This window comes from Aethalodelphis obliquidens, unplaced genomic scaffold (genome assembly GCF_003676395.1).
Source record: "Aethalodelphis obliquidens isolate GAN/ISIS:26980383/991018 unplaced genomic scaffold, ASM367639v1 scaffold58, whole genome shotgun sequence".
Taxonomy (NCBI): Eukaryota; Metazoa; Chordata; class Mammalia; order Artiodactyla; family Delphinidae; genus Aethalodelphis; species Aethalodelphis obliquidens.
The window spans coordinates 11,397,642-11,417,363 of record NW_020838002.1 but is presented as its reverse complement, the minus strand read 5'-3'; the positions used below and the strand labels follow the sequence as shown (position 1 = coordinate 11,417,363).

General features: G+C 39.7%; 1 protein-coding gene across 18 annotated transcripts in view; it reads left to right on the top strand.

Annotated features, from left to right (window-relative positions):
• Positions 1-19,722, top strand: part of SYNRG (synergin gamma) — a 92,534-nt gene that overhangs the window by 43,514 nt on the left and 29,298 nt on the right. For all 18 annotated transcript variants that reach the window (XM_027087365.1, XM_027087382.1, XM_027087370.1 and 15 more), the window contains 3 exons: positions 8,684-8,802; positions 8,938-9,000; positions 13,974-14,921. In XM_027087365.1, the coding sequence (XP_026943166.1) occupies positions 8,684-8,802; positions 8,938-9,000; positions 13,974-14,921 (1,130 nt within the window). The remainder of the gene's footprint in view (positions 1-8,683; positions 8,803-8,937; positions 9,001-13,973; positions 14,922-19,722) is intronic.

Here is a 19,722-nt window from a genome sequence, read left to right as displayed (position 1 = left end):
GAAGGATAGGTGTTAGCTCTTCTCTAAGTGTTTGATAAAATTCGCCTGTGAAGCCATCTGGTCGGGCTTTTGTTTGTTGGAAGATTTTTAATCACAGTTACAGTTTCAGTGCTTGTGATTGGTCTGTGCATATTTTCTATTTATTCCTGGTTCAGTCTGGGAAGGTTGTGCATTTCTAAGAATTTGTCCATTTCTTCCAGGTTGTCCATTTTATTGGCATATAGTTGCTTATAGTAATCTCTCATGATCCTTTGTATTTCTGCAGTGTCAGTTGTTACTTCTCCTTTTTCATTTCTAATTCTATTGATTTGAGTCTTCTCCCTTTTTTTCTTGATGAGTGTGGCTAATGGTTTATCAATTTTGTTTATCTTCTCAAAGAACCAGCTTTTAGTTTTATTGATCTTTGCTATCGTTTCCTTCGTTTCTTTTTTATTTATTTCTGATCTGATCTTTATGATTTCTTTTCTTCTGCTAACTTTGGGGGTTTTTTGTTCTTCTTTCTCTGATTGCTTTAGCTGTAAGGTTAGGTTGTTTATTTGAGGTGTTTCTTGTTTCTTAAGGTAGGATTGTATTGCTGTAAACTTCCCTCTTAGAAGTTCTTTTGCTGCATCCCATAGGTTTTGGGTTGTCGTGTTTTCATTTTCGTTTGTTTCTAGGTATTTTTTGATTTCTTCTTTGATTTCTTCAGTGATCTCTTGGTTATTAAGTAGTGTATTGTTTAGCCTCCATGTGTTTGTATTGTTTACAGATTTTTTCCTGTAATTGATATCTAGTCTCATAGCGTGGTCAGAAAAGATACTTGATACGATTTCAATTTTCTTAAATTTACCAAGGCTTGATTTGTGACCCAAGATATGATCTATCCTAGAGAATGTTCCATGAGCACTTGAGAAAAAAGTGTATTCTGTTGTTTTTGGATGGAATGTCCTATAAATATCAATTAAGTCCATGTTGTTTAATGTATCATTTAAAGCTGTGTTTCCTTATTTATTTTCATTTTGGATGATCTGTCCATTGGTGAAAGTGGGGTGTTAAAGTCCCCTACTTTGATTGTGTTACTGTCAGTTTCCCCTTTTATGGCTGTTAGTATTTGCCTTATGTATTGAGGTGCTCCTATGTTGGGTGCATAAATATTTACAATTGTTCTGTCTTCTTCTTGGATTGATCCCTTGATCATTATGTAGTGTCCTTCTTTGTCTCTTGTAATAGTCTTTGTTTTAAAGTCTATTTTGTCTGATATGAGAATTGCTACTCCATCTTTCTTTTGATTTCCATTTTCATGGAATATCTTTTTCCATCCCCTCACTTTCAGTCTGTATGTGTCCCTAGGTCTGAAGTGGATCTCTTGTAGACAGCATATATATGGGTCTTGTTTTTGTATCCATTCTGCCAGTCTATATCTTTTGGTTGGAGCATTTAATCCATTCACATTTAAGGTAATTATCGATACGTATGTTCCTATTACCATTTTCTTAATTGTTTTGGGTTTGTTATTGTAGGTCTTTTCCTTATCTTGTGTTTCCTGCCTAGAGAAGTTCCTTTAGCATTTGTTGTAAAGCTGGTTTGCTGGTTCTGAATTCTCTTAGCTTTTGCTTGTCTGTAAAAGTTTTAATTTCTCTGTCGAATCTGAATGAGATCCTTGCTGGGTAGAGTAATCTTGGTTGTAGTTTTTTCCCTTTCATCACTTTAAATATGTCCTGCCACTCCCTTCTGGCTTGCAGAGTTTCTGCTGAAAGATCAGCTGTTAACCTTATGGGGATTCCCTTGTATGTTATTTGTTGTTTTTCCCTTGCTGCTTTTAATATTTTTTCTTTGTATTTAATTTTTGATAGTTTGATTAATATGTGTCTTGGCATGTTTCTCCTTGGATTTATGCTGTATGGGACTCTCTGTGCTTCCTGGACTTGATTAACTATTTCCTTTCGCATATTAGGGAAGTTTTCAAGTATAATCTCTTCACATATTTTCTCGGTCCCTTTCTTTTTCTCTTCTTCTTCTGGGACCCCTATAATTAACATGTTGGTGCATTTAATATTGTCCCAGACATCTCTGAGACTATCCTCAATTCTTCTCGTTCTTTTTTCTTTATTCTGCTCTGCAGTAGTTATTTCTACTCTTTTATCTTCCAGGTCACTTAACCATTCTTCTGCCTCAGTTATACTGCTATTGATCCTGTCTAGAGAATTTTTAATTTAATTTATTGTGTTGTTCATGATTGTTTGTTTGCTCTTTAGTTCTTCTAGGTCCTTGTTAAATGTTTCTTGTATTTTCTCCATTCTATTTCCAAGATTTTGAATCATCTTTACTATCATTATTCTGAATTCTTTTTCAGGTAGACTGCCTATTTCCTCTTCATTTGTTAGGTCTGGTGGGTTTTTACCTTGCTCCTTCATCTGCTGTGTGTTTTTCTGTCTTCTCATTTTGCTTATCTTACTGTGTTTGGGGTCTCCTTTTCACAGGCTGCAGGTTCGTAGTTCCCATTGTTTTTGGTGTCTGCCCCCAGTGGCTAAGGTTGTTTCAGTGGGTTGTATAGGCTTCCTGGTGTAGGGGACTAGTGCCTGTGTTCTGGTGGATGAGGCTGGATCTTGTCTTTCTGGTGGGCAGGTCCATGTCTGGTGGTGTGTTTTGGGGTGTCTGTGACCTTATTATGATTTTAGGCGCCTCTCTGCTAATGGATGGGGTTGTGTTCCTGTCTTGCTAGTTGTGTGGCATAGGGTGTCCAGCACTGTAGCTTGCTGGTTGTTGAGTGGAGCTGGGTCTTGCCGTTGAGATGGAAATCTCTGGGAGGTTTTCGCCATTTGATATTACGTGGAGCTGGGAGGTCTCTTGTGGACCAGTGTCCTGAAGTTGGCTCTCCCACCTCTGAGGCACAGCACTGACTCCTGGCTGCAGCACCAAGAGCCTTTCATCCACACGGCTCAGAATAAAAGGAAGAAAGAAAGAAAGAAAAAGATAAAATAAAGTTATTAAAATAAAAAACAAAAAATAATTATTAAAACAAATTTTTTTAAGTAATGAAAAAGAAAGAAAGAACAACCAAACGAAAAAACAAATCCACCAGTGTTAACAAGCGCTGAAAAGTATACTAAAACAAAAAGAAAATGTACAGACAGAACCCTAGGACAAATGGTAAAAGCAGAGCTATACAGACAAAATCACACACAGAAGCATACACACACACACTCACAAAAAGAGAAAAAGGGAAAAAAATATATATATATATCCTTGCTCCCAAAGTCCACCTCCTCAATTCGGGATGATTCCTTGTCTATTCATGTATTCCACAGATGCCGGGTACATCAAGTTGACTCTGGAGATTTAATCCGCTGCTTCTGAGGCTCTTGGGAGATATTTCCCTTTCTTTTGTTTGCACAGCTCCCAGGGCTCAGCTTTGGATTTGGCCCCGCCTCTGCGTGTAGGTCACCTGAGGGTGTCTGTTCTTCGCTCAGACAGGACGGGGTTAAAGGAGCAGCTGATTCGGGGGCTCTGGCTCACTCAGGCCAGCAGGAGGGAGGGGTACAGATGCGGGGCGAGCCTGCAGCGGCAGAGGCCGGCGTGACGTTGCACCAGCCTGAGGCACGCTGTGTGTTCTCCTGGAGAAGTTGTCCCTGGATCACAGGACCCTGGCAGTGGCGGGCTACACAGGCTCCCAGGAGGGGAGGTGTGGATAGTGACCTGTGCTCGTACACAGGCTTCTTGGTGGCCGCAGCAGCAGCCTTAGCATCTCATGCCCGTCTCTGGGGTCCGCGCTAATAGCCGCGGCTCGCGCCCATCTCTGGAGCTCCTTTAAGCAGCGTTCTGAATCCCCTCTCCTCGCGCACTGCGAAACAGAGGCAAGAAAGCCTCTTGCCTCTTCGACAGCTCCAGACCGTTTCCCGGACTCCCTCCCTGCTAGCTGTGGCCACTAGTCCCTCCAGGCTGTGTTCACGCAGTCAACCCCAGACCTCTCCCTGCGATCTGACCTCCGAAGCCAGAGCCTCAGCTCCCAGCCCCCGCCCGCCCCGGCAGGTGAGCAGACAAGCTTCTCAGGCTGGTGAGTGCTGGTCGGCACTGATCCTCTGTGCAGGAATGTCTCCACTTTGCCCTCCGCACCCCTCTAGCTGCACTCTCCTCCGTGGCTCCGAAGCTTCCCCCCTCCGCCACTGCCCGTCTCCACCAGTGAAGGGGCTTCCTAGTATGTGGAAACCTTTCCTCCTTCACAGCTCCCTCCCACTGGTGCAGGTCCTGTCCATATTTTGTCTCTTTTTTCTTTTTTCTTTTGCCCTACGCAGGTACGTGGGGGAGTTTCTTGCCTTTTGGGAGGGCTGAGGTCTTCTGCCAGTGTTCAGTAGGTGTTCTGTAGGGGTTGTTCCACGTGTAGATGTATTTCTGATGTATCTGTGGGGAGGAAGGTGTTCTCCACGTCTTACTCTTCCACCATCTTGAAGCTCCTATCTCCATCTTTTTTTTTTTTTGCCGTATGCGGGCCTCTCACTGTGTGGCCTCTCCTGTTGCGGAGCACAGGCTCCGGATGCGCAGGCTCAGCGGCCATGGCTCACGGTCCCAGCTGCTCCGCGGCATGTGGGATCTTCCCGGACTGGGGCACGAACTCGTGTCCCCTGCATCGGCAGTTGGACTCTCAGCCACTGCACCACCAGGGAAGCCCCATCATTTTTAAAAAGTACTTAGTAGATACTTCTTCCACTGAGTAGAGCACATGAGGCTTTGAGTAAGCAGTGTGAATGTTTTTGGTTGCTTTTGGAACTTGTTTTTGTCAGGGTACATATTCTATTTCTCTTATGTTCCTATTTGTGCAGTTTCATTCATCTTTTCTATTTTAACCAATTGTTTATTTCTTAGTCAACACTTCCTGCAGACACTGTAAGAAGAACTAAGGGATAGGCATTATAGAGAATTAGAAATTAGGGAAAGACTTATTCTCCTGATTTTAAGATTACATCAAACACTTGTAAATGACACATAGAAGAGACATACGAGGGGTGTGACTGTAAAGTACTGGGAGTTCCAAGCCCGCTGTACCGGCGCACACACGCATTAACCTGATAGACACGTAACAGTTCTTTCTCAGGTCTCTTCCTCTGCACAAATTGATATGTTCTACTGCTATCTAGAACATATCTGAATGACCCAAGTCATCTTAAATTACCTCCATAAAATGATTCATTGTTTTCCTGCTCAAAGCTAAATAAGAATTTGTTAGATCACCATATCCAGTCACCTAATCAGAAACATGCTGTTTTTGTCTCCTTTCTCTCTCCTTTACTGCCATCAACTCTGTCAGCTCTGCTTGGCATGGGAAAAGGCCGTGTGTGATCTGGCTCCTGCCAACCCTCTTGACTGTTGCCATTTCTCCACAACTTACCTCCAGCCACACGTAAACCGCCAAACTGACCATGCTCTTTCAAGCTTCTGGCCTTTTCCATTCTGTTTTCTTCAATCTGAAATTCTCTCTATAGTTAATTCTAGTTCCATGTCGAAAATCGGTTCATTATAGGAAGTATTTACTAACTCCACTCCATCAGTCCCCACCTCTAAGATGAGTTAAGGGCTGCTTCTTCTCTACTGCCATGGTAGCCTGTGAACATCTGTGCCGTAATTGCCATTACTGGTTTACCTGACTGTTCCCCTCACTAGGCTGTAAGTACCTGAAGACAGTATTTCATGTCTCTGTATGTAGTACTTAGCCTGTAATATGTAATTAATAAAGGTTTGTTGGATGAATATATTGTCGTATAAAGGTTACAAACCAGATTTAACAAATTGATGGCTCATTCCTCAGGGAGAAAACTTTCAGCAGATGAAATTAAAATTTGGGCATAGAAAGTTTTAAGATGGTGGCCAGACCTGAGATATATGGGGTATTAGCAATTTTGTGTGGCATTATCTCCACCCAGTAGTTTACTTTCATATACAGGCATACTTTGCAGATTTTTCTTCTTCAGTTCTGGCTTGACTACTTCTGTGCTTTTCTTGCATGAAAACATTTTGTTCATGTCTAAGAATCCACACTCATTGTTTCTTTATTCATTCAGAAACATTTACATAGCATCTCCTGTGTGCCTGACACTGGGGTAGGGACTAGAAATACAGAAGCAAAAAGCACAGTTTCTGCTCTAAAGATTGTTAGTTTTATCTGGGTATTTATATTATCTAATAAAACTCTCTTAGAATTGCTCCTTCAGTGGTGAGTTTGTGTGTTCATGTATAATGAATTCCCTAGTTTATGATGATCTATATTCCATATTGTGAGTTATTTTAAAAGGCTGTTTGTTAAATCATGATATAAATAGGTAGGACCACTTTGAGCAGTATTTTTAAGCAAAAATGGACATTATTTTTTTGAGAAGATGAAAAGGCAAGTAAGGTGTTAAAATAGGCTGGAGCCAAGAGTATTGTTAGTCTGAAAAAATGACACTAGTTAAGGGCAGGCACCAGTTATGGGATGCCTTATGATTTGTGGCATAATCTGTAAAGCATTTTAGAAATAAGTGGCATGGTGAAAGTGATTTTTGCTACTAGGTATGGGATAAGTGCAGCTTCCATGGTAATCCTGTTGTGAGGTTATGGGAGTTACCCTGGGTTTAGAGTTACAGATACTGAAAAGTATGTATCTGAGAAGTTGGTTGGACTCGGTGTTGAACTGGATGTCAAAGTCAAAGGAGGAATAGCACTTGAGTTGGCATGAAAGGGCATCTGGAAGGGAGCAACATCATTCATTTATCCATTTGGAAAATACTTACCGTGTGCCAGGCACTGGGGAGCCTCGTATAATAAAGCGGTCATGGGGCGCTGACGATAGAATAGTTCAAAAAGGATTAAGGCGTAGGAGTTTTGAGTTGGTTTATTTTCTTTGCTTTTTAAATGGATGTATTTAGCAGGTTGAGCAACTAAGTAAAGTCACCTACCACAGCCACGTGAAGTAACTGTAAAACACAAATGATACACTAGAGAAAAAGCAAAGCACTTTTTTGTGGCCAAATTCTCTAAAGTCTCATCTTTCAATAGAATGCAGGTTCTTAAATTTTAAAACAGTATGCCTCTCTCACTGAGTACCTTTCGTTAGTATTAAACAGTAGAAATAACCATTTGCATGTTTGGAACAGATAACTACTTTATATAACTGGCATAAACACTTTGATGGTGATTACAGTTTTTTTTAATAAAAACTTTAAGGAAAGAACTGGAATGAATTCTTCCTTTGTAATATGCATAAAATTACAGTCTGAGTCATAGCGTTTTTTGAATGGAATTTTATTTTGTTGACTTCACTCAGCAGTACTACATTACTCTGAAGATCCTCTGGTTTTTTTCCAATTCTGAAAATCATTTTTAAATTAATAATATTCAAATAAATGTCATATTTAGTGGAAGATTTTACCATGGACTTTAAAGGGCCATAGCTAACTTTGGCGATCATGAAAAAACAAATAGATCATTCAACTTTGTGGTTTTTTCCTAAGACATTAATTACCTTTATTCCTGTGTAACATTCTGTTCAGTGTGTTGTAGTTTAATTACTTATGGAACTTTTAGAAATCCACCTATACTGTATAAACAGTGACCTATTTGTCCAGATCAAATATGTAGCAGCTGTTTGGTATTGGTGTGAAATGATAATATTTGATAGCACTAAGTCCTCCAGGCACTGCAGACGCCCATTAGCATGCATGTGCAAGAGCAGGGTTTTTACCTTGCTTGTAGGCCACTGATAAGAAGATTTAAATGACTGTAGAAAATTTTTGCTCCAGGGCAAAGAACTCAATAGAAATCCATTTATATAACTTGTGTGTATGGTATTGAATGACACAAACTAGTAGTGGAATGTAGTCATTCATATGTAAAGGTGGTTCTTCCAGGGAGCTGCCTGGGTCTGATAAGGGGGGAAAAAAAGGCAGTGCTTTTATAGTCTGTGTTTAAGCCGCCCAAGAATTACCCACACAGATACTACTCATTACACTATTTTTCCATCCAGCAGGGAAATGTGTCCACAGGCAAAAGTATCTTTATCTAATTTTGAAGTGATTGTTGTTTTGCTGCAAAGATAGCTTCTGGAACTGCTGATGTGATCCTCGTAAAAATGCAAATTATATTAACTCTACTGCTGCTTATCAGATGTGGGAACTTCTGCCACTAAGCAATGCAGTGTGATCAAAAGAAGGACAATTTACATCTTGGCTTGAACAGCATTTCATAAATAGATTTTTATCTTAACTATTCCACCTCTGCATTCTGAACCCATTTTAGAGAATATATTAAGGTTAACATAATTTACTTTAAAATATTGGGTATACGTACTTGAGCAGTTCACTTTCACAGTTTTATGGACCTAAATTTAAAATTACAGGAAGTCATCATTCTATAATAATCTATTTCTAATGCCATTCCGGTGGTTCTTATGGCTTAAAGATGATTAGATAGATGGTCAGTGTGGATCTGACTCCTCTTCACATAATCAAGAAAAGAATTATTGCTTGAGTGTTGTTTCAATATATGTTTTTTCAAGGAAAAGGATGTTGTTTTTTGTCATTTGTGGTGTACCTATATAGTTTCTAACTTTTAAAGCAGGGAGCCATGAGTTTTAACTAGGTTATCTGTGTGCCATTTTAACTCTAAGTTCTTCCTTGATGACGAGGTAAGGAGACAATGTTCTAGTCATTAAGAAATATTTCTTTTTCCCTTTTAGTGCCCCTTCTTTGTTGATGCCACTTCCTGGAACTAAAGGATCAGCTTCAGTGGATAAATATGCTGTGTTCAAAGGAATTGCAGCTGACAAGTCCTCTGAAAATACTGTTCCGTTTAGAGGTAAAAACAGTTCATAAATTCATGAACCTGTGAATGTAAATTTTTGTTTTTAGTGGTGACCTTTTATGGTGAATGTCCTTGAGCTGTGATCTTAAGGTTCCTAACCTTAATTGGGCTTCTGTCTTTTCATCATAGAGCCTGGTGATAAATATAGTGCTTTCAGAGAACTTGAACAGACAGCAGAGAGTAAATCTTTAGGTAAGTTTTTGTTTCCTTAAATGGATAAATTATTTCAATTTTTAATAAGAGACTTTTATGGTTCTTTCAGTAGCATCCCAAACATTCTTTTATTTTACTGTGTGGTTGTTTTTGTTTCGTTTTGTAGCTCTGGAAATTACAAGAAAGAAAAATGTGGTTCAGTTATTAGATAATAAAATAACTGATAATTTAGAAAAATTATTTTCTAATAATGCAGTTTCCTTTGAAGATAGTGCATTCCCTTTCACTGGAAGCCTTCAAGCCAAGTTAGACTCCTGTGACCACTTTCGGTTATTTTAACGCTCAAAACAAGACTTGAGCTGTTGGCAGTGCAGCAATCTGTGGACTGTGCGAAAGGCAGCAGCCAGTCTTTTACATCTCAAGATTTTCAAAATTGGCTGTAATTTAATGAGTAGAAGTGAGAGGGCTTTGTGTGCCTGTGTGGTTCCTATCTCTGATAGAAGGGCTTAAATAGAGTAGAAGGGAATGTAGAATGATAATTTGAGAGCCATATATGTAAAGTCATATTTGTGGCTGAATCCTACTGGAAACCTGATGTGTAGGATTTAGATAATCCATAGGTCAAATGATGTCCTTCAAAGCTTACCCACGCATGCTGTGAAGTTTTTATCCTCTACTGAGGAGTTCTTCCTGGAAACAGTACCACATTCTACCTCTCTGTATTGGACAATCAAATTTGGAACATCTTTCCACAATCACTTGTTCTAACCCTTTTCTCCGAGCAATGGGGAGGGCGTGGGGAGGTGGGGGGAAATTACAGGAAAGGTAAGGTGTATGTGTGAAAGTTAAAATAGAAAGTGTACTGCTTAAATATCTGTAGAAATATTCAATCTTTTTTTTCTTTTCTTTTCTTTTTTATTTTTTTTGCGGTCCGCGGGCCCCTCACTGCTGTGGCCTCTCCCGTTGCGGAGCACAGGCTCCAGATGCGCAGGCTCAGCGGCCATGGCTCACGGGCCCAGCCGCTCCGCGGCATGTGGGATCTTTCCGGACCGGGGCACGAACCCGTGTCCTCTGCATCGGCAGGCGGACTCTCAACCACTGCGCCACCAGGGAAGCCCAGAAATACTCAATCTTTTACAGCTCTTAGGTTCTAGAAATGTTTCCTTGTGTTTCATTCAAGCCTTTAGGATGTAATAACTTTCTTCCTCAGTGCCTGTATTAGGTACTATGAGTACAAAAATAAACCCCAGAGGAACTTCTGGTTTGTTAATTTGGCATTTACTCCTAGCAATGCTTTTATCAACTCTTGGGCCAAGGCAAGTTTGGAGTAAAGAGCATGGTTTAATATCAGGGTTCTTTATATACTCTGGTATTAGTGATCGTACGATATGTATGTTATTCCTGGGAAACACCATGGTGCCACCAAAATGTAAGCAGCACATCTTAGCCCTGCTTTTGCAGTAGTTTACGAACAGAATCCCAGATGGTTGTTGGCATTGTTGTGTGCTTGCTTTCATTCCTGTCTTACCTTTAAGGCTTTCCAGGGAGAGATGCCAACTTTGTTCATTTTAGGAGAATATATTTTTTTCTACTCTCATTAAAAATACAGGGCTTCCCTGGTGGCACAGTGGTTAAGAATCCGCCTGCCAATGCAGGGAACGTGGGTTCGAGCCCTGGTCCAGGAAGATCCCACATGCCGCAAAGCAACTAAGCCCGTGCACCACAACTACTGAGTCTGTGAGCCACAACTACTGAGCCCGCATGCCACAACTACTGAAGCCCACATGCCTAGAGCCCGTGCTCCACAACAAGAGAAGCCACCGCAGTGAGAAGCCCGCGCACCGCTTCGAAGAGTAGCCCCCGCTCACCGCAACTAGAGAAAGCCCACACAGCAACGAAGACCCAACGCAGCCAAAAATTAATTAATTAATTAATTTAAAACTTTAAAAAAGTGGACTGAAAAGCTACCCATGAAGTCATATGCTTAATGTACCTCCTGATAAGCAATCTTCCAGTGTCTGCAACTAATTTATTTGCCCAAAAAGCCCCTGTGTTTTTGAACATGTAAACCCACCCATTTTTATTTCTTTTTAACCCTTTCACCCAGGTTACATTTCTAGTGGAAACGTTTACAATTCATCAGTAAGTTTAGTTTGCTGTGGTGATTTCCTTTATAAAATAACAAAGCAAAACTTGTCAGTTTCACAGATATTTTAAAGGAGCACATCAAAAATTTAGGCTGTGACAAAATTGACTGCTTATTACCTTTTTATTTACACAAATGATACAAATATTATCAGTGATGTACTTGCCTAAAATTCTAGGGCGATTTTTAAAGTTTTACATCTGCTTCTGTCAATTTGTGAAATTGACTTTAGTTTTATTAGTGGTATGTATAAAAACATAAAATACAGAAATTCTGAATGCTGTTCTTCTCTTTCTGAAATTTCCCTAATATTAAATAGATTTCTCTGTGTTGATAAATTATGCTGGTGAATTTGTTAAGTAGCTCAAATTAGGGGGAAAATAAGCTTCCATTATTTTCCATGCTTTTTTCTTTCTTTTTTTTTTATAAATTTATTTTTGATTTTATTTATTTTTGGCTGTGTTGGGTCTTCATTGCTTCAGGCGGTCTTTCTCTAGTTCCGACGAGCGGGAGCTACTCATTGTTGCTGTGCACTGACTTCTCATTGCAGTGGCTTCTCTTGTTGCAGAGCATGGGCTCTAGGCACGCAGGCTCAGTAGTTGTGGTTTGTGAGCTCTAGAGCGCAGGCTCAGTAGTTGTGGCACACGGGCCCAGTTGCTCCGCGGCACGTGGGATCTTCCCAGACCAGGGCTCAAACCCATGTCCCTGCACTGGCAGGCAGATTCTTAACCACTGTGCCACCAAGGAAGCCCCCATGCTTTTTTCATATGATGTATCAAAGTATATATCATGTTATAAGCACAATATATTTTAAAGCCTGCATTATTTAAGTGACAATTTGCAGAATTATATTTTGGTTTTACACACATTTTTATAGTTCATATGCTTCTATATCTCATTTTTAGGGAAAAGTAGAATTTTAAAAAATGGATGAAGAAATTAAAGCTTGTGTTTTAATTTATAACTCTCCAGAAATGGCATTCATATTTTTAAATAATAAGTGATGTTAGTATAGCTATATTTATATTTGGTTTATCTCTGGTTTTCATTATCTGGTATAACCTAGTGGATTTTATGGAGGACCTTCAGGCACTATTCAAAAACTGAGATCATCTGTGTCCTAACCTTATGCCTATGAGTGATAAAATTATTGTGATAATAAAGAATAGAAACCCTATTAAGAACCATGGGCCCAGATTTTTATCAGTATCTAACTGCATCTATTTAATTATTTATGAGAAATACCTTAGTACCTATTTTCTCTAACTAAAAAACTAATTTAAAAAATGCTGTCAGTAACCCCATCCTCAGAGTAGCACAATATAAACTAAAGTTTAAATCCGATCCTCAAAATTTTTTTAAAAACTTATTTATTATTTATTTATTTATTTTTGGCTGTGTTGGGTCTTCATTGCTGCACGTGGGTTTTCTCTAGTTGTGGCGAGCAGGGGCTACTGTTCGTTGTGGTGCGCAGGCTTCTCATTGCGGTGGCTTCTCTTGCGGAGCACGGGCTCTAGGTGCGCGGGCTTCAGTAGTTGTGGCATGTGGGCTCGGTAGTTGTGGCACACGGGCTTAGTTGCTCCACGGCATGTGGGATCTTTCTGGACCAGGGCTTGAACCTGTGTCCCTGCATTAGCACGCGTATTCTTAACCACTGCAACACCAGGGAAGTCCCCTCAAAATTTTTAATAATGGAATTGGTATTCAAATCCCTTTGAATTGTAATAAATAAGAATAAGTGCTGATTGGTACAGTGAGATTGCTGATTTCAAGAAGAGCCCAAGTACTCATGGATTTTTTGGGTAAGATTCAGCTTATTTGTTGGAAAGTGTGGGGGGAACTACTTTATAATGTGCCCTTAGCAAGAATGCTTTGTAAATAAGCAGATGCCTTTTCAGAATTTTTCATCAAATCCCTTCAAATTAATGCCTCAATATACTTGAGCAAAACCACATAGTATCTAACCATAAGCTTAAGTGCCTAGCTGAGCAGAGTCTTGTACATCCTAAATATTAGATTCAGGATTTTTCATAATACTTCATTGGTACCTGTGATATTTTTTTTCTGATTGATTACCATGTAACACATTTTATCTTTAAAGGGCCACTATGTGTTTTAATATGCCTCTCTTCAGGAACCTCCAGCGCCTATTTCCTTTTTTTTTTTTAATTTATTTATTTAATTTATTTATTTTTGGCTGCGTTGGGTCTTCGTTGCTGAGCACAAGCTTTCCCTAGTTGCGGCGAGCAGGGGCTACTCTTCGTTGCGGTGCAAGTGCTTCTCATTGTGGTGGCTTCTCTTTTTTGCAGAGCACAGGCTCTAGGTGCATGGGCTTCAGCAGTTGTGGCGTGCAGGCTCAGCAGTTGTGGCGAACGGGCTTAGAGCGCAGCCTCAGTAGTTGTGGCAAACGGACTTAGTTGCTCTGCGGCATGTGGGATCTTCCCAGACCAGGGCTCAAACCCGTGTCCCCTGCGTTGGCAGGCGGATTCTTAAACCACTGTCCAGCGCCTATTTCTTATTCTCCTGTATGCTTGGCTGGCTAGCAATAGTGAGAAAACATCCTTAGAGCAATGCTTTTGGACAGCTGAAGGCTCTGGCACAGACATATCATGTCACATATCATATCACACTGAAATGAGCAAATGAAAATCGTGTGATACGTGTGCTCAGTTTGATTTTTATTTATTTCCCTATCACTAGCCTTCAGTGTGGAAACAAAAGGGATATTTGGTAGGGATATTATTAAACTGTGGTTAAATAATGTGAAGCCAGTGAGGGAAACGTCTGTAATATGCTTGTACTTTAATATGGATCATGGGATTTTAGCTCAGCATTCTTTTGTATTTGGTTGTGTTTTTTCTTGCAGGAGAAAACTTTGCAGAATTCAGATCTGCGGGAAATGATGATGGTTTCACCGATTTTAAAACCGCCGATAGTATCTCACCACTAGAGCCACCAGCAAAAGACAAACCTTTTCCAGCAGCCTTCCCCTCAGGAGCTATCCAACAGAAACCACAAACACAGGTGAAAAATCCTCTGAACTTAGCAGACCTAGATATGTTTTCCTCAGTTACTTGCAGCAGTGAGAAACCATTGTCCTTTTCAGCTGCATTCAGTGCATCAAAATCTGTTTCCTCACGACCCCAGCTCACGGGATCTGTGGCACCCATGACGACATTGGCGTCAACTAAAACTTCTAGTTTGGCTGATGATTTTGGAGAATTCAACCTTTTTGGGGAATATTCTAGTCCAGCATCTGTTGGGGAGCAGGATGACTTTGCAGATTTTATGGCTTTCAGTAATAGTTCTATTTCATCTGAGCAAAAGGCAGATGACAAATATGAGGCCCTTAAAGAGGAAAGTAGTCCGGTTCCTCTAAGCAGCAGCGTGAGCAGCACAGTGAAGAACGGACAGAGCTCTGCCGCTGCGTCTACCAAATACGATGTCTTCAGACAGCTCTCTCTGGAAGGATCGGGACTAGGTGTTGAAGAGCTGAAAGATAACACTCCTTCAGGAAAGAGCGATGATGATTTCGCTGACTTCCACTCCAGTAAATTTTCTTCCATGAGCTCGGACAAATCCCTGGGAGAGAAAGCAGTGGCTTTCAGACACACCAAAGAAGACTCTGCTTCGGTGAAGTCCTTGGATCTCCCTTCCATTGGTGGCAGCAGTGCTGGCAAGGAGGACTCTGAAGATGCACTCTCTGTTCAGTTTGACATGAAACTGGCTGATGTGGGAGGAGATCTTAAGCATGTCATGTCTGATAGCTCTTTGGATTTACCAACAGTTAGTGGCCAGCATCCTCCTGCTGCAGGTGAGGAATTGGTGAGATTGCTCTGGTGATGGTGATATAGATCTCAAAGATGGTTCTGTGGGTGTTGATTTACAGAAGAGGAAGGCTCTGGCTCTTAACCCTTATGAATGTCTAATAATTAACCTCTTCATTGCCAGTCCCCTTAAAGCAGTGTTGAATTGGATTCTGTGGATACTTGGATATGTGGATACCATGAATACAATGAAACTTAGACTGGATAGCTAAGATATTTTTACATTTGAAATCTAACACCAACTTGGTGTCTGAGGCACATCAAAATCCACTGCTGAATGAGCCACACATTGCCAGAAATTTTATAAAGACTTTTGCAGTGTCAGTAACGTTCCTCCATTTCTGTGAGTGAAGTCAATGTTTCCTTCTCCTTTTTTCTTCTCTTGGGTATATTTGGCAGCTGCCAATAGAGTATTCTGTTTGGTTTATAGAAACCGACTCTTGTTAGACCAAGAAAGTAACAGTGTCTAGCCAGTTATACTGCAGTTTTGCCACATCCCTATAAGAGAAGAGGGCAAGAGCTTGTACCTGGATGCCCTGTGTGCCAGGGTCTGGCAAGGAGGAGGGCAGGAGTTGTTAGTGGAATTGAGGTACGGTTTTCAGTGTTAACGCTATTACTGGAAGTAGTAAATTGTAACACAACTGTAGATGGTAGATAGGGTAACTACTAACTTTCTCATAAAATGTTTGAAAACATCTTAGAGGAGAGCCCTCTTTAAATTCCATGTGGATTTACATGTAGCAGTTGATTCTCTAGTCCAAATTTCCTGTCAGAAAAACTAGATTCCCAAGTGTCCTAGTTTTTATTTTGTTTTGTTCTTTGATATGTATATAGAAAGATAAACCTATTTTGTGGCCTTTAATAATGAGAAATATCTCAGCATTACTGTATTATTCCAGAAAATGCATTATGCGTACAAAGGGTTCCTTGTCGTTTAACTAGAGAGGGACACATAAGACACTCCCAAGTTTACAGATTCAGGAAGAAATAGTAAAGCATGGCGGCTTTTGCATATATCAATTTGGTAAGTCAGAAAACAAAATTGCATCCATCCTTTGGCTATTGAGATGTTAGAGGTCTTCTTAAACAGGGTGCTGAATTGGGAGCAAGGTATCGGAGGAGTGACGTGTTCCACAGGCTACTTGCCAAGTGCAGTGGGCTGTCTGCAGGGCTGCTTGTGCCCCGACTGTCTACTTCTTTTTCTAATGTACCCTTCTTCAAATGTTTTCCTTTATTTATTTATTTATTTTTTTGCCGCTGTTTGTTTGCTAGAGTGATTTTGTTTCTTTTTTGTATGAGCTGCTTGAGCTACAGCAGTTGGTTGCAAAGTGCTCCATTTTCTGAACAATAATATTGGCTTTTTATTTTAAAATCTCATAACATGTATACTAGCCTTTTGGGCTCTGAAGTTATTAATTAGAAGCTATTTTTCTGAAAGTGAATCTATATTCTTTCACAGTGCCAAACTAGATTTCTTTGTGAGACGAGTCTAATCTGCGTTTGGGAGGGTGTCTTTTCTTTTTTTTTTTCCATTTGGGGAGGGGAGATTGGTTTCGTGACTGAGCTTGTTCTGATTGACCTGTTAAAATAATCTTCTGTGCTCATGTCCTTTTATGTATGTTTGGAACGTTCCCAGCTTGGAACCTGTAACGTTCAAGCCAAGTTTCTTCAGTTTGAGGATATTCTTAAAAGAGGATTGTTCCCTCCTTTTGATCTGTAAACCTCCTGTCCGAAAGGAGCAGTATCCCTTTAGAGTGGTTGTTAAAAGGGGTTGATGTCTGACCAATGAGCTATATCGTTCTTGAGCAAAACTGCTGCGTGAATGTATTGAAGAGGGTAAATGGCAGGGACTTCTCCAGTGCAACTTGGTTTTTCTTTATCCTCATGTTGACGCACAGTATCTCTTGCTCTCTTAGTTTGAGGGTTAAGGGTACTTTTTGTTGGAGAAATAAGAAGTGGGCTGATGAAGAGAGAATAAAACGTAGTAGATTATCATCTCTGGACCTTAATCCTGTTTAGAAACCCTAACTCGACTCTGAAGGGGATACTGTCTCTTTTAACTCTTGCTATAATTCTTTGTATGGAAGGTAGATAACACTAATAACTGCCTGATTTCTCTGCGTATTATTACATTTAACCCTTTGAGCCCTTGCTGCATATAATTTCAACTAGGCTGCTTTTGTCCCCCCTCTAAATTGAATCTCTCAGCACTAAAGCATCTTGATGTGCAGTCATTAAGATCATCTGGTTTCGTTGGCAGCAAGAGCTGCCCCTCATTTGTGACACTCTCAAAGGGTTAGCAAGGCTTCTGTAGCTACCTGCCTACCTACCTACCTGTAAAGTAGCTCTTCTTTGACATTGAAAATCTTTGTATTTTAATCAGCGCTTTATTATTATTTTTTGGCTGCTTTTCTGATGTCTTTTTTTCAATTTAGACATTTTCTGTGTGAATGTGCCTTTTCAAACTTGCTTTGGTATATTCCTCTGCAAATACCGATCTGCATGCTTATTCTGATGACTTTTTTCCCAGCTCTTCTGTACCACTCTCCTTTGTGATCTGTAAGTCTTAACGTTAATAAATAATTCTTTCACACATTTTGAAAGTGTGGGGATGTGTGTAATTTGTACTTTTCCAGGGTTAGACCAAAGAAATACCTGGTTAGTATCAAGTTTAAACCCTCCTGTGGTTAGAGGGCTTTTTCCCTTTTGTTTATTTTGTTTCTTCAAACACCTTTCTCCTAAGAAAGTTATTGGTACATTTTAGCCTTTTCCCCTTATAATTCCACGGATATAAATTTTTAACATGGCACTGGATTAAAATGTAAGTTAAAACGTTTTAAAAGATAAGTGTAAACCTTACATTACTTTACGTAATAGAGAGAAATTTTATTCCTTACTTCTAGTGAAGATTTTATTGCTTAGTAAACATCACAGAGCCTGTCTCCACTAGGAATTATACTGTGACGAGAAGGGGAAGATCTAAGAGTTTAGTGTTGGGGAAAGGGCCATATCTATTAATAACTAGGTATATATAAATTTAATTTAAAATAAATTATCGAATGGTATTGAGAATAACTTCTGAGCAGAGTAAATGTAAACTGAATTTAGATTGATAATCTCTGTAATGAAAAGTGTTTATTGTTAATACCAGGGAGTCTCCAGGACTGAATTTGATTTGAGTTTGAAGTTGGGCACTCCGTCCACTAATTGTAGAGCATGTTATCTTTCCAGCTTCAGAATGTAGTATGAAGCCACCCTTGGTCTTTTTTAACTTAGTCCGTAAAGCAAGTTCTTAGCTCTTTTCATTTTTAAGAAAACAATTTTAGAAAGACCCACAAAAGTTAGCTGCAAGAGTAGGCCAAATTTGGAAATTTTTTTCCATTTTAGAGTATAATAATAGTGAAAAACCTTGGGAAAAGGGAGTTGTTTCCATTGTTTAAATTTTTTTCCATATATATATATATGTATATATATATATATTTTTTTTTTTTTTTTTTTTTTTTTTTTTTTTTTTTGCGGTACGTGGGCCTCTCACTGTTGTGGCCTCTCCCGTTGCGGAGCACAGGCTCCGGACACGCAGGCTCATTGGCCATGGCTCACGGGCCCAGCCACTGCGCGGCATGTGGGATCTTCCCGCACCGGGGCACGAACCCGTGTCCCCTGCATCAGCAGGCAGACTCTCAACCACTGCGCCACCAGGGAAGCCCTTTCCTTATATTTTGATGCTTTGGTTCTTTGTTCTTTTTAAAAGTTTGAGTCAGAAAGGAAATTAAACCGTTGAAGGTGAGGATTTTGAATAGGATTCCTGAGAGATTACTTACAGTATTTGAACTATGCCATTTGAGAAAAAAGAAAAGTTGCATATTGGGATTTAGATTAACACTAAGAAAAGCTGGGTCTGCCATTCAAAATACCGTGTTTTCCAGAGCATAATTCTTTAGAAAGTGAATAATACTTGGTTTGCGAAACCTTGTATAATCACACTATGTTTTAATTATGATGTGTATTAACTAACTTGGAAGAAAGAGATTTTGGTGTAGCCTCCATCTAGTGAAAATACCAGTTGCCTTTCTTTTAGAATGTTCTGGTGCCAGTCTCATGATGGCTTTGGCTAAGGAATTCCTCTGTCAGTGGAATTATTTAGTGCTGTATTGGTCCATCTGGGACTGCTTTATTTTAACTCCTTTCTGCATTTAAGCAGGCTCCAGAAAATGAATATACCTGTGCATAAAACATAATCACATTCACAAATTGAGCAATTAATGTGTCCAGAGTAATATTACTTTTTAGGGAGGAAGTTTTGATAATACATATAACAATATAAACTTTCAGTAAAGACTTGAAGGCTGTATTCTGTAAGTTCCAACAAATCAAAAAACACCATTTTGTTTACCCCAGTGCCAAGTAAAGTAAGATGTGGTTAGTGCCTGACTTCACACATCAGTGCCTGAGAAATTATACAAATGTATTTATATCTTACAGTCACTCTGTTTTTCACGTTAAAATCCCTGCTGATTTTTAAAAGTAGCTAATGAACATGAAGGGGATTCTGGCAATATCAAAGAAGCTGGGCTAAATCCTAAAATAACTCAAAGAATCAAACCAATTTAATATTTAAAGAGCTCTTTCCAGCTTTGTTTTTCCATCAGTTGAATGCTTTTCATAGGTTGTTTTGGAAAATGTTGGCCCATTAGCTATATAGGGTCATATGCACAGTATGGTCTTCTGGGTGTTCCCCTCTCCCTTGCATGGTCACAAGGCTCTAGTTGTAATTGCCATCTTCTGTGC